The 14,469-nt window shown below is 44.9% G+C and overlaps 1 protein-coding gene across 1 annotated transcript in view; it reads right to left on the reverse strand.

The window, feature by feature from the left end:
• The window catches only part of LOC140395919 (cysteine and glycine-rich protein 2), a 38,776-nt gene that overhangs the window by 11,264 nt on the left and 13,043 nt on the right, over positions 1 to 14,469 (reverse strand). Inside the window, exons 2-4 of the mRNA XM_072483965.1 lie at positions 13,947 to 14,115; positions 12,620 to 12,749; positions 10,998 to 11,091 (exon numbers count right to left, since the gene is read on the reverse strand). Of these exons, the coding sequence (XP_072340066.1) occupies positions 10,998 to 11,091; positions 12,620 to 12,749; positions 13,947 to 14,115 (393 nt within the window). The remainder of the gene's footprint in view (positions 1 to 10,997; positions 11,092 to 12,619; positions 12,750 to 13,946; positions 14,116 to 14,469) is intronic.

Consider the following 14,469-nt stretch of genomic DNA (forward strand, 5'->3'; position numbering starts at 1 on the left):
CAAGAAAATAAATGTTAAGATTTCTGCGAATGAGTGAATTTTACCATGAGATTGTGCCGAACCTGAGCAGTGTGTAGTACCATGAACAGAACTCTTGAAAAAGAACAAGAAATTTAACTGGATAGAGAACTGCCAAACTGCACTCCAACATTTAAAAACTGTGTTCACAACAGCACCAATGCTAGCCACTCCAAAAGTATGACAAACAATTTTTAAAAAAAATTTAGACTTGCCAATTCATTTTTCCAATTAAGGGACAATTTAGCATGGCCAATCCACCCACCCTGCACATCTTTGGGTTGTGGGGGCGAAACCCACGCAAACATGGGGAGAATGTGCAAACTCCACACGGACAGTGACCCAGGGCCGGGATTGAATGACAAACAATTTAAACTGGCTGTCGATGCTAGTGACATTGGTGGGGGAGCCGTTTTGTTATAGGAAGATGGCCTTGGAATTGAGAAGCATATGGGGAGGAAATTAAATCCTCATCAACCGAAGTATTCTACAATTGTAAAAGAGATTTACAGTTTGGTACTGGCATTACAACATTTTGAGATTTATGTTATCAGTAATACAGCAGAAACAAATCATATATACAAACAATAATGCACTAATATTTCTGGAAATATTTCAAAATTGGAACATTAGGTTATTTAGATGGAGTTTGGTACTACAGCCATTTAATGTGAAAATCATTCATGTGGCTGGGAGAGAAAACATCATTGCTGATACATTGTCCAGAGTGCAGAAAACACTATTGGAAACTGTGTGTAAATATTTTGGTTTTTATGTGATCAAACATTTGAAATGTTAAACAAGGTAGAACTGACAAAAAATTATTGAGAAATGAATCATCTTTTAAATTATGACAATAAGGAAAATAGCACTTATACGCTACAAGCCAGGTAACATCAAAGGGATAGGATGACATATCCGTAGCACAATAACTGGTTAAAGGGACACAGTAGCAGCAGCTCCCATCACAGCCACACCCAGCTGCAAAGAGAACTGTCGCTCCTGACAACGGAAAGTGGAGTTGGGAGGTTAAAAAAGAACGAGAAAAAGCAAGACTGAGAGCAAAGCTGGGCGGACAAAAGAGTACAAAAAAAAGCGAGACTGAGAGTGGAGCTGGGGAGATAAAAGAGAAAGACTGAGCATGTAGCCGGGGAGATTAAGAGCACGAGAAGGAGTGAGACTGAGAGCTGAGCCAGGAGATAAAAGAGCACAAGATTAAGAGCGGAGCCGGGAGAATAAAGGAGCACAAGAAAGAGTGAGACAGAGAGTAGATCAAGGAAGATAAAGGCGCAACGTGAGATAAAAGTTCACAAGGAAGAGAGCGGAGTCGGGAGAATAAAGGAGTGCGAGAAAGGGTGAGACAGAGTGGAACAGGTAAGATAAAGGAGCGGGAAAAAGAGCGGGACTGAGGAGTGCTGGCTTGAAGATCCTGAATTGGTGAAGTCAGGATTCAAAACTGACGTGGGGCAAATGGAAGCAGCTGATTCAGTGAGTACAGTCGGTTAAGTAATTACTACTTTTACCGTGTATAGTGTGTAAGGTCAATATTTTGTGGTGGAACATTTCCAGTTCCTGGGGCCAGCATGTGTGCAGGAAGTGTCTCCAGCTTCAGATCCTGGAAGCAGTGGCTGGGGGCACCCTTGAGCACCCGTGAGACAGAGTGGATCATGGATAGCACATATAGAACAATACAGCGCAGTACAGGCCCTTCGGCCCACGATGTTGCACCGAAACAAAAGCCATCTAACCTACACTATACCATTATCATCCATATGTTTATCCAATAAACTTTTAAATGCCCTCAATGTTGGCGAGTTCACTACTGTAGCAGGTAGGGCATTCCACGGCCTCACTACTCTTTGCGTAAAGAACCTACCTCTGACCTCTGTCCTATATCTATTACCCCTCAGTTTAAAGTTATGTCCCCTCGTGCCAGCCATATCCATCCGCGGGAGAAGGCTCTCACTGTCCACCCTATCTAACCCTCTGATCATTTTGTATGCCTCTATTAAGTCTCCTCTTAACCTTCTTCTCTCTAACGAAAACAACCTCAAGTCCATCAGCCTTTCCTCATAAGATTTTCCCTCCATACCAGGCAACATCCTGGTAAATCTCCTCTGCACCCGTTCCAAAGCCTCCACGTCCTTCCTATAATGCGGTGACCAGAACTGTACGCAATACTCCAAATGCGGCCGTACCAGAGTTCTGTACAGCTGCAACATGACCTCCTGACTCCGGAACTCAATCCCTCTACCAATAAAGGCCAACACTCCATAGGCCTTCTTCACCACCCTATCAACCTGGGTGGCAACTTTCAGGGATCTATGTACATGGACACCTAGATCCCTCTGCTCATCCACACTTTCAAGAACTTTTCCATTAGCCAAATATTCCACATTCCTGTTTTTCCTTCCAAAGTGAATCACCTCACACTTCTCTACATTAAACTCCATTTGCCACCTCTCAGCCCAGCACTGCAGCTTATCTATATCCCTCTGTAACCTGCTACTTCCTTCCACACTATCGACAACACCACCGACTTTAGTATCGTCTGCAAATTTACTCACCCACCCTTCTGCGCCTTCCTCTAGGTCATTGATAAAAATGACAAACAGCAACGGCCCCAGAACAGATCCTTGTGGTACTCCACTTGTGACAGAACTCCATTCTGAACATTTCCCATCAACCACCACCCTCTGTCTTCTTTCAGCTAGCCAATTTCTGATCCACATCTCTAAATCACCCTCAATCCCCAGCCTCCGTATTTTTTGCAATAGCCTACCGTGGGGAACCTTATCAAACGCTTTGCTGAAATCCATATACACCACATTAACTGCTCTACCCTCGTCTACCTGTTCAGTCACCTTCTCAAAGAACTCAATAAGGTTTGTGAGGCATGACCTACCCTTCACAAAGCCATGCTGACTATCCCTGATCATATTATTCCTATCTAGATGATTATAAATCTTGTCTCTTATAATCCCCTCCAAGACTTTACCCACTACAGACGTGAGGCTCACCGGTCTATAGTTGCCGGGGTTGTCTCTGCTCCCCTTTTTGAACAAAGGGACCACATTTGCTATCCTCCAGTCCTCTGGCACTATTCCTGTATCCAATGATGACATAAAAATCAAAGCCAATGGTCCAGCAATCTCTTCCCTGGCCTCCCAGAGAATCCTAGGATAAATCCCATCAGGTCCCGGGGACTTATCTATTTTCAGCCTGTCCAGAATTGCCAACACCTCTTCCCTACGTACCTCAATGCCATCTAATCTATTTACCTGGAGCTCAGCATTCTCCTCCACAACATTATCTTTTTCCTGAGTGAATACTGACGAAAAATATTCATTTAGTATCTCGCCTATCTCTTCAGACTCTACACACAACTTCCCATCCCTGTCCTTGACTGGTCCTACTCTGTCCCTAGTCATTCGCTTATTCCTGACATACCTATAGAAAGCTTTTGGGTTTTCCTTGATCCTTCCTGCCAAATACTTCTCATGTCCCCTCCTTGCTCGTCTTAGCTCTCTCTTTAGATCCTTCCTCGCTACCTTGTAACTATCCATCGCCCCAACTGAAACTTCACACCTCATCTTCACATAGGCCTCCTTCTTCCTCTTAACAAGAGATTCCACTTCTTTGGTAAACCACGGTTCCCTCGCTCGGCACCTTCCTCCCTGCCTGACCGGTACATACTTATCAAGAACACGCAGTAGCTGATCCTTGAACAAGCTCCACTTATCCAGTGTGTCCAAAACTTGCAGCCTACTTCTCCACCTTATCCCCCCCAAGTCACATCTAATGGCATCATAATTTCCCTTCCCCCAGCTATAACTCTTGCCCTGCGGTGTATACTTATCCCTTTCCATCCTTAACGTAAACGTCACCGAATTGTGGTCACTGTCCCCAAAGTGCTCACCTACCTCCAAATCCAACACCTGGCCTGGTTCATTACCCAAAACCAAATCCAATGTGGCCTCGCCTCTTGTTGGCCTGTCAACAAACTGTGTCAGGAAACCCTCCTGCACACACTGAACAAAAAACGACCCATCTAATGTACTCGAACTATATCTTTTCCAGTCAATATTTGGAAAGTTAAAGTCTCCCATAATAACTACCCTATTACTTTTGCTCTTATCCAGGATCATCCTCGCCATCCTTTCCTCTACATCCCTAGAACTATTTGGAGGCCGATAGAAAACTCCCAACAGGGTGACCTCTCCTTTCCTGTTTCTAACCTCAGCCCATACTACCTCGGAAGATGAGTCCCCATCTAGCATCCTCTCCGCCACCGTAATACTGCTCTTGACTAGCAGCGCCACACCTCCCCCTCTTTTGCCTCCTTCTCTGAGCTTACTAAAACACCTAAACCCCGGAACCTGCAACATCCATTCCTGTCCCTGCTCTATCCACGTCTCCGAAATGGCCACAACATCGAAGTCCCAGGTACCAACCCATGCTGCCAGTTCCCCTACCTTATTTCGTATACTCCTGGCATTGAAGTAGACACACTTCAAACCACCTACCTGAACACTGGCCCCCTCCTGCGACGTCAAATCTGAGCTCCTGACCTCTATACTCTCATTCTCCCTTACCCTAAAACTACAATCCAGGTTCCCATGCCCCTGCTGCATTAGTTTAAACCCCCCAAAGAGCACTAACAAATCTCCCCCCCAGGATATTTGTGCCCCGCAGGTTCAGATGTAGACCATCCTGTCTGTAGAGGTCCCACCTTCCCCAGAAAGAGCCCCAGTTATCCAGAAATCTGAATCCCTCCCGCCTGCACCATCCCTGTAGCCACGTGTTTAATTGCTCTCTCTCCCTATTCCTCATCTCACTATCACGTGGCACGGGCAACAACCCAGAGATAACAACTCTGTTTGTTCTAGTTCTGAGCTTCCATCCTAGCTCCCTGAAAGCCTGCCTGACATCCTTATCCCCTTTCCTACCTATGTCGTTAGTGCCAATGTGGACCACGACTTGGGGCTCCCCCTTAAGGACCCGGAAAACACGATCCGAGACATCACGTACCCTTGCACCTGGGAGGCAACATACCAAACGTGAGTCTCTCACGCTCCCACAAAATCTCCTATCTGTGCCCCTGACTATTGAGTCCCCAATTACTAATGCTCTGCTCCTCTCCCCCCTTCCCTTCTGAGCAACAGGGACAGACTCTGTGCCAGAGGTCCGTACCCCATGGCTTACCCCTGGTAAGTCGTCCCCCCCACAAGTATCCAAAGCGGTATACTTGTTTCTCAGGGGAACGACCGCAGGGGATCCCTGCACTGACTGTTTTTTCCCCGTCCCTCTTACAGTTACCCATCTATCTCCAATCTTTGGTGTAACTAATTCCCTGAAGCTGCTATCTATGACCCTCTCTGCCTCCCGAATGATCCGAAGTTCTTCCAACTCCAGCTCCAGTTCCCTAACTCGGTCTTGGAGGAGCTGGAGATGGCAGCACTTCCTGCAGGTAAAATCAGCAGGGACACTAACGGCATCCCTCACCTCAAACATCCTGCAGGAGGAACATTGCACTCCCTTCCCTGCCATTCCTCTAACTTTCTACCAAGATCTGGCTAACAACTAAATTAAATTTTTTTATATATAAAAAAAAAATAAAAAAAATAATTAATAACAATAATAAAATATGGTACTTACCTCACACCAAAGGGTTTTATTATTAGGTTAGAGGAGGAGGGCGGGTGGGAGACACTACACGTGTAGTGTCTCGGGTTTCCTCTCCACCAGAATTTATTGGTGAGGGTCTTCCCAGAAGTCCGCGGGTCGACTTCCTGTTCCCACCTTAAACACTAGAATTTTTTTAAAAAATTTATTTAAAGGAGAAACTTACCTCCCAGAAATCACTTCCGCACTGCCCCCGCTGAAATGGACTAGCCTGCTCCGCTCCTGCTGAAATCGTCTTGGCCTGCAAGGTAAGCAAGTTGTTAATCTGCGCTTTTTCAAAATTCCCGCGCTGATTCTAAGGTCCCAGCTCTCACTCCCGAACTCAACAGCTGACCTGCAAGGTAAGCAAGTTAATCTGTACTCACCTCACCACAGACAGCGACCTTTTAAATGGTCCCCTCTGCCTCGCAGCCCCCGCGCTTTTTCAAAATTCCCGCGCTGATTCTAAGGTCCCAGCTCTCACTCCCGAACTCAACAGCTGACCTGCAAGGTAAGCAAGTTAATCTGTACTCACCTCACCACAGACAGCGACCTTTTAAATGGTCCCCTCTGCCTCGCAGCCCCCGCGCTTTTTCAAAATTCCCGCGCTGATTCTAAGGTCCCAGCTCTCACTCCCGAACTCAACAGCTGACCTGCAAGGTAAGCAAGTTAATCTGTACTCACCTCACCACAGACAGCGACCTTTTAAATGGTCCCCTCTGCCTCGCAGCCCCCCATATAGAGAGGTCGCAGGCAGGAAGGGAATGGGTGACCACCAGGAAGATCAAGAGGACTGGATAGGCAATACAGGAATCCCCTGTGGCGGAAGAAAGAGAGACAGAAAGACAGAAAGAAAGACAGACAGACAGACAGACAGAAAGCAAGAGCGAAAAGCAACAGCCAAATTTATTGCACCATGGTGGACTCTGTTGCAAGGGGAGGAGGAAAATGTGTGGGCAATGCAAAGGTTATATGAGATTTAATTGTAAGGGAATAGATAGGAGTTTCTATGACTCCAGAATGGTATATGCTTCCCTGGTGCTAGGGTCAAGGATGTCTCAGAGTGACTACAGAACATTCTGGAGGGGGAGGGCGAACAGCCGGTAGTCAGAGTACACATTGGTACAAACAACATAGGTAAAAAAAGGGATGAGGCCCTAAATGCAGAATATAGGAAGTTAAGAAGCAAGTTGAAAAGTAGTACTTCAGAAGGTAGTGATCTCAGGATTACTACCAGTGCCCTGTGCATATAGATTGGGCAAATCAAATTAGTAACAATACCGTAGAGGAGGAATTCCTGGATGGTTTTCTGGACAAATGCATTGATGAACCAACAGGACATCCTCGACTGGGTATTGTGTAATGAGAAAGGAATAATTGGCAATCTAATTGTGTGAGGCCCCTTGGGGATTCAGCCACCATAATATGATACAAGAAGATGGAGAGTGACAGAGTTGATTCTGGGACTCGGGTCCTGAATCGAAATGGAAGAAACTATGATAGGAAGAGGCATGAGGTAGCTATGATGGATTGGGGTACGTTACTTAAAGAGAGACAGCGGAAAGAGTGCATGGGTGAAATGCAACAATGGTTCTTCCATTCTGATGCAAAAATAAAACGGGAAAAGTGGCCAATCATGGATTATAACAGAAATTAAAGATAATATTGGATCCAAGGAAAAGGCATACAAATTGGCCAGAAAAAAAAACAGTAGACCTGTGGATTTGTAGCAGTTTAGAATTCAGCAAAGGAGGACTTAGGGATTAATTAAGAAGGGGAAAATAGAGTACCAGAGTAAGCTTGCGGGGAAGATAAAAACTGACAGTAAAAGCTTCTCTTGGTATGTGAAGAGAAAAAGATTGATAAGACAAATGTGGGTCCCTTACAGTCGGAAACAAGGGAATTTATAATGTGGAGCAAAGAAATGGCTGACCAACTAAATACATACGTTGATTCAGTCTTCACAAAGAAGGACACAAATAATGTCACAGAAATATTAGAAATGGTGCTTAGTGAGAGGAACAGAGGAAATCAGTATTAGTAGGGGAATTATGCTGGGGAAATTGATGGGAATAAAGGCCAATAAATCCCCAGGACCTGATAATCTACATCCCAGAATATTTAAGAAAGTAGCCCTAGAAATAGTAGATGCATTGGTGGTCATCTTCCAGGATTTTATAGACTCTGAGACAGTTCCTACAGATTGGAGGGCAGTTAATGTAACTCCACTATTGAAAAGGGAGGTAGAGAGAAAACAGCCTGACGTTGGTAATAGAAAAAATACTAGAGTCCATTATAAAAGATTTAACAGCAGAACACTGGGACTGGTTTAGCACAGTGGGCTAAATAGCTGGCTTTTAAAGCAGACCACGGCAGGCCAGCAGTTCAATTCCCGTACCAGCGCTGGAATGTGGCGACTAGCGGCTTTTCACAGTAACTTCATTTGAAGCCTACTTGTGGCAATAAACGATATTCATTCATTCATATTCACTTGAAAAACAGTGGCAGAACCAGACAGAGTCAGCAAGGATTTATGAAAGAGAAATCATGCTTGACAAATCTACTGAAATCCTTTTGAGAATGTAATGAGTGGAGTTGACGAGGGGGAGCCAGCGGATGTGGTTTATTTGGGCCTTCAGAAGGCTTTCAACTAAGTCCCACGTAAAATATGAGATTAAAGCACATGGGATTGGGCCAGTGTATTGAGATTGACAGAAAACTGGTTGGTGGATAGGAAACAAAAAGAGTAGGAATAAACGGGTCTTTTTTCAAATGGCAGGCAGTGATTAGTGGGGTACTATGGGGATCAGTGCTAGGACCCCAGCTATTCACAACATCTATTAATGATCACTTTAAATCTGTGCCCTCTCGTTCTCAATCTTCAATCTTTTTTGGAGTGGGACAGTTTCTCCCTGTCTACTCTGTCCAGCCCCTCATGATTTTGAACATCTCTATTAAATCTCCTCCTGCTTCTTCTCTCCAAGGAGAACAGTTCCAATCTCTCCAATATATCCTCATAACAGTAGTTTTGCATCCTTGGAACCATCCCTGTGAACCCCTTCTGCACTCTCTCCAATGTGTTCACATCCTTCCCATAGTGTGGCACCCAGAGCTGTACACAATATTCTAGCTGAGGTCTAACTAGTGTCTTGTACAAGGTCAGCATAACCCCCTTTCTCTTGTACTCATGCCTCTATTAATAAAGCCCAAAGTACTATGCTTTATTAACAGCTCTCTCCATCTGTCCTGCCACCTTCCTCAATGATCTATGAACATAAAATCCAAGACTATGGATGTATAACAGCACAGAAAGGGGCTCTTCAGCCCATAGTATCTGCACCAGCCATCAAACATCTATCTTCGTTAATCCCATTTTCCAGGACTTGGTACGTAGCCTTGTATGTTATTGTGATTCAGATGCTCATCTAAATGCTTCCTAAAAGCTGCGAGGGTTCCTGTCTTCACCACCCTTTCAGGCAGCAATCCCCCCACCCTCTGGGTGAAAAAGGTTCTCCTCAAATCCCTTCAAAATTTCCTGCGCCCCCTGGTTATTGACTCCTCTACAAAAGGGGAGAAGTTGCTTCCTATCTACCTTATGTCCTTCATAATTTTGTATACCTCAATCAGGTCCCCCCTCAGCCTTCACTGCTCTATGCAGAACAATCCCAGGCTAATCAGTCTCTCTTCACAGCTGAAACGCTCCTACCCATGTAATAGCCTGGCGAATCTCCTTTCACCCTCTCCAGTGAAATCATATCCATCCTATAGTGTGGTGACCAGAATTGCACACAGTACTCTAGCTGTGACCTATCAAGCGTTTTAGAAGGTGGAAAAGAGGTCTGAACAATTCCCATCCACCACTCTCCTCCGCCTGACTGAACCTGTTCTATCTCTCAACAACTTCTCCTTTAACTTATCCCACTTTCTCCAAATCAAAGTGTAGCAATGGGTACCCGCATGGGTCCTAGCTACGCTTGCCTTTTTATGGGGTATGTGGAACATTCCTTGTTCCAGGCCTACCCGGATCCCCTCCCCTTTACCGGTACATTGATGACTATTTTCGTGCCGCTTCATGCTCTCGCCCGGACCTGGAAAAATTCATCAACTTCGCTTCCAGTTTCCACCCCTCCATCACTCACCTGGTCCATCTCAGGCATTTCCCTTCCCTTCCTTGACCTTTCTGTCTCATTTCCAACAATAAACTACTAATATCCATTACAAGCCCATTGACTCCTACAGCTATCTGGACTACAGCTCTTCGCACTCTACACCCTGTAAGGACTCCATCCCTTTCTCTCAGCTCCTTCACCTCTGTCACATTTGTTCTGATGATGTTGCATTTGTTCCCATGAGGCCACTTTTCAAAGTGGTGCTTTGAAAATGCGTTCCTTCTTCCTCAACTGTGATTTCCCACCTACAGTTGTTGACAGGGCCCAACAGCGTGCGGTCCACCTCCCGCGCCAGAACAAGGATAGAGTCCCCCTCGTTCTCACATTTCACCCCACCAGCCTCCGTATGCAAAGCATAATCCTCCGCCATTTTCGCCAACTCCAGCATGATGCCACCACCAGACACATCTTCCCTTCTTTCCCTCTGTCAGCATTCCGCAGAGACCGTTCCCTCCGGGATAATCTAGTCCACTCCTCCACCATACCCAATACCTCTCTCATCACCCATGGCACCTTCCCATGCAATCGCAGAAGGTTTACCACCTGCCCCTTTACCTTTTCCATGCTTAACATCCCAGGCCCAAACACTCATTCTAGGATTTAGATTTATGGTCACGTGTACCGAGGTACAGTGAAAAGTATTGTTCTGCATACAGTCTAGGCAGATCGTTCCACACATGAAAAAACATAGGGCATATGATAAATACACAATGTAAATACATAGACATCCTACTTCCCTTCTTAAATAATGGTACCACATTCTCCTCCCTCACCTCACACAGGAGGTTAGGATACATCTCATCTGGGTCTGAGGATTTAATCCACTTTTAAGCCCACTAAAACCGCTAATATCTCCTCCCTCCCAATGTAAATTTGTTCAATTATATCACTCAAGTATCTCTGCTCCTGTGCCCGCTTTAGGAATTTTACCCTTATTTTATATTGTCTCTCCGTGTTCTTCGTCCCAAAATGAATCATCTCTACATTGAACTTCATCTGCCACCTATCTGTCCACTCCACCAACTTGTCTATGTTCTTTTGAAGTCTGTTTGAGGGTGTGGTGTTTTGGCTGGTTTCTTTTCAGTGAATTGCACCTCTCTCCCATGTTACTAAACATTATAGATAGTTTAAGAGGAAGACACTTACTCTTGCAGTAAATCTCTCCTTCCTTTTCAGTCATAGTGGTTGACTCCAAGCTCTTCCTGCACTTTTCACATTGGAAACAGTTCTTGTGCCACGGCTGATGGGGGAGAAATAGCTGAAAGATCTTTCAGTAATTAAATGGCAACAATTACTTTGCCTTTTTCCTTCACACCATTGACTATACGTCAGAAATATGTCATTTGGTTATAAAGCAATTTGGGACATTCCCACATTATGAAAGGTGCTTATAAATGTAAGCCTAGGGCAGCACGGTGGCGCAGTGGTTAGCACTGCTACCTCATGGCACCGAGGTCCCAGGTTCGATCCCGGCTCTGGGTCACTGTCCGTGTGGAGTTTGCACATTCTCCCCGTGTTTGCGTGGGTTTCACCCCCACAACGCAAAATGTGCAGGGTAGGTGGATTGAACACGCTAAATTGTCCCTTGGAGGTTTCGGTTACAAGGTTAGGTTGGAACAGCGAGCATTGCTCCCCTTGGTGCAAAGGAGATTGAGGAGAGATTTAATAGACGTGTGCAAGGTTATGACAGGTTTAGATAAGTTGACAAGAAAAAGCGGTTTCCATAAAGGGATTTGGGGGACACAGATTTAAGATTTTGGACAAGAGATAGGGAATGTGAGGAAGAACCTTTTTTTACACAGCGAGTGGCAATGACCTGGAACTCGCTGCCCACGAGGATGGGGGGGGGGAACCAGAGGCAATCAATTATTTCAAAAGGAAATTGGATGGGCGTTTGAAGGAAATAAACTGAGCAGGGGTGTGGGACTGACAGGGGAGCGAGCATAGACTCAAAGGACCGAATTGTCGTCTCCTGGCCCGTAATGACTCTATTACTCATTCGTGGGAATCTGGAACTTTCTGTAGAACAAGGATAGGTGGTGAGGATGAACTGCCATATTCTAACTGTTAGACAATTGGTGAAGCAGACACGAGGAGCTGAAAGGCCTCCTCCTGCTCCCAGAGTTCTGGGCTGTAAGTTGTGTTCCAGGCAAATCAATTCAGAGATAGAAAAGGACAAACTGCATTTTTATAGCACCTTTCACAACCTCAGGAAATTTACAACCATTGAGGTACTTTGAGGTACAGCCACTGTTGTAATATCAGAAACACAATAGCCAATTTGTACACAGCAAGATCCCACAAACAAGAATTAAATAAATGACTGGATCTTCAGTTTTTAGTGTTTCTTGGGACACTGGGGTTCCCTCGAATAATTTCCTGGGATTCCTTACGGGACAGATGTGGCTTCAGGTTTTATCTGAAAGAAGGCACCTCCGGCAGCCCAGTCATCGCGCCGCCCGGCCCCGCCGGCAGCTCAGCACTAGCACTGTGACGGTTTTTAAAAATTAATATATGGGATGTGGGCATCACTGGCTAGGCCAGTATTTATTACCAATCCCTCATTGCTTTTGAGAAAAGTGGTGGTGAGATTCCTTCTTGAAGCGCTACAGTCCCCGTGGTGAAGGTACACCCACATTGGCTATTATGCTGCAGTCTGTGGTGGAACCCCTGGTTCAGCGGTGAGAGTGTTACACCCGGAGTCACAGCTGACAGGTAATGAAGACATACTGCAACATCTATTAAGTTGAAGACAATCAAATCCTTACCTTTCCAGCACCAATAATCTTCTCTGCAGCATAAACAGAATCCCCACACCGGGAACATTTATCCACACCCTCAAACTTCTGGGCAAATTTGGATGTATTTACGTTGGTTGTTGGCCGGTGAGGTTGTGCACTATGGAGTTAAACAACCAAGAGTCGACACAAGTCATTATTTCAACACTAACAGCTACACAGTGCATTATCCTGCCTTTCCATCCCAAACCCCATTAATATATATTCTCTTTGGTCACTTAATTGTATCACAATTATTATACAGAACTTTCAGCACAGAAACAGGCTATTCAGCCCAACTGGTCGATGCTAGTGTTTATGCTGCATATAAGCCTCCTCTTCCTGTCATCATTTTCTTGCATTTATTCAGCTTCCCCTTAAATTTATTGACACTATTCATCTCAGCCAGTCCCTGTGGGAGCGAGTTCCATACTCTTTTCACGCTCTGGAAAATAAGCTTCTCCTGAATTCCCGATTGGATTTATTAGTGACTCTCTGATATCGATGGTCACAAGTTCTGATCTTGCTATAGGTAGAAATATATTTCCCGATTTGAATCCTTTCATTATCCGAGAGAACACAACTTCAGTTTGTTCAGACTCTCCTGATGGTTACAACCCCTCAGTTCTGCTATTGTCCTTGTCGATCTTTTCTTTTTAAAATACACATCTTTTCCTGTGCATCCATTTTATAACTTGGAGATCTGAACTGTGCAGCATTGGTATATTAAATAAGAATACTTAATAAAGAACAAAATGTTCCTGCTTTTTTAGGAAAGGCTGGAGTGACATGGCTGCCAGCAATTTCCTTGGAATTCTACCAAATTGACCGACGGATGCCAGAAAAATCCTATCCTGACGGGATTTCTGGGTGACCGCCACCAGAGGCTGATGAGAAGAACGGGTGAGGAAATTCCTGATGCGAGTAGAATTGCATCTTTCCACAGCCACAGCTTATTGCAAAGCCACTTTACAACCAGTTAAGTGTGTGTTTCAACGTGGGGAAAGGAAAGGAAAGGAAAGAAATTCCTGAAGGCCTGCATCCAGTCGGAGTCTATGCACGACTTCAATGCTACAGTAACTTGCATGAAGCTCAACTCTAGGAAGCTAAATGGGCGATTCCCCCATCACCTTCTCAGGGACGTTTAATAAATGCTGGCCTTGCCATCGAAGGCACTCTCCCAATCAGCATTGAAGCATTTAATGAATGTTGAAATCATTAAAAAACCTCTTGATCTTCAGAAGCTGTAGAGATTACTTTGATTTGCACTTTCTCCAGCTTTATGTTACATCCAGAACATTGGCGCAGCAACACTTACTTCTGAACGATGATGCCCAGTCTTTCTCCCCTGTCCATACTCAGAGTGCCAGCTCCTTGTCCATATCCATAGCCTTTTGGCCCATACTTCTTCCCATAGCAGGACTGGCAGTAAATTTCCTTGCCATGGACTGCCATTGTTGTACTGTCAAGACCTTTCCTGCAAACCACTAGCGAGAACGCAGGGACGTTTAAATCATCACAGTTTTAAACACACTCAGGGCTGCTGTGAAAGGCTCTGGGAGATTTTACAATGTTAAAGTCACGATATAAATGCAAGTTGCTATTGAACCAACTCTCAATCCAAGTGAAAAGGTCACTTTGTTTTGTTAAGTCGCTGTCAGTTATTGGCACACTTGGATTGAGTCAATAATATCATTTGCTTCAGGAAACAAAAGGGGGAAAACGTCGACGGGAGAAAAAAAGGACACTACTTTGACTGTTCAAACTTGAACAAACATACGAAGAGCGAGCAGGAGTAAACCATTCAGCCCTTGAGCCTGCTCTGCCATTTAATAAGATTG

Source organism: Scyliorhinus torazame, chromosome 19 (genome assembly GCF_047496885.1).
Source record: "Scyliorhinus torazame isolate Kashiwa2021f chromosome 19, sScyTor2.1, whole genome shotgun sequence".
NCBI classification, from domain to species: Eukaryota; Metazoa; Chordata; class Chondrichthyes; order Carcharhiniformes; family Scyliorhinidae; genus Scyliorhinus; species Scyliorhinus torazame.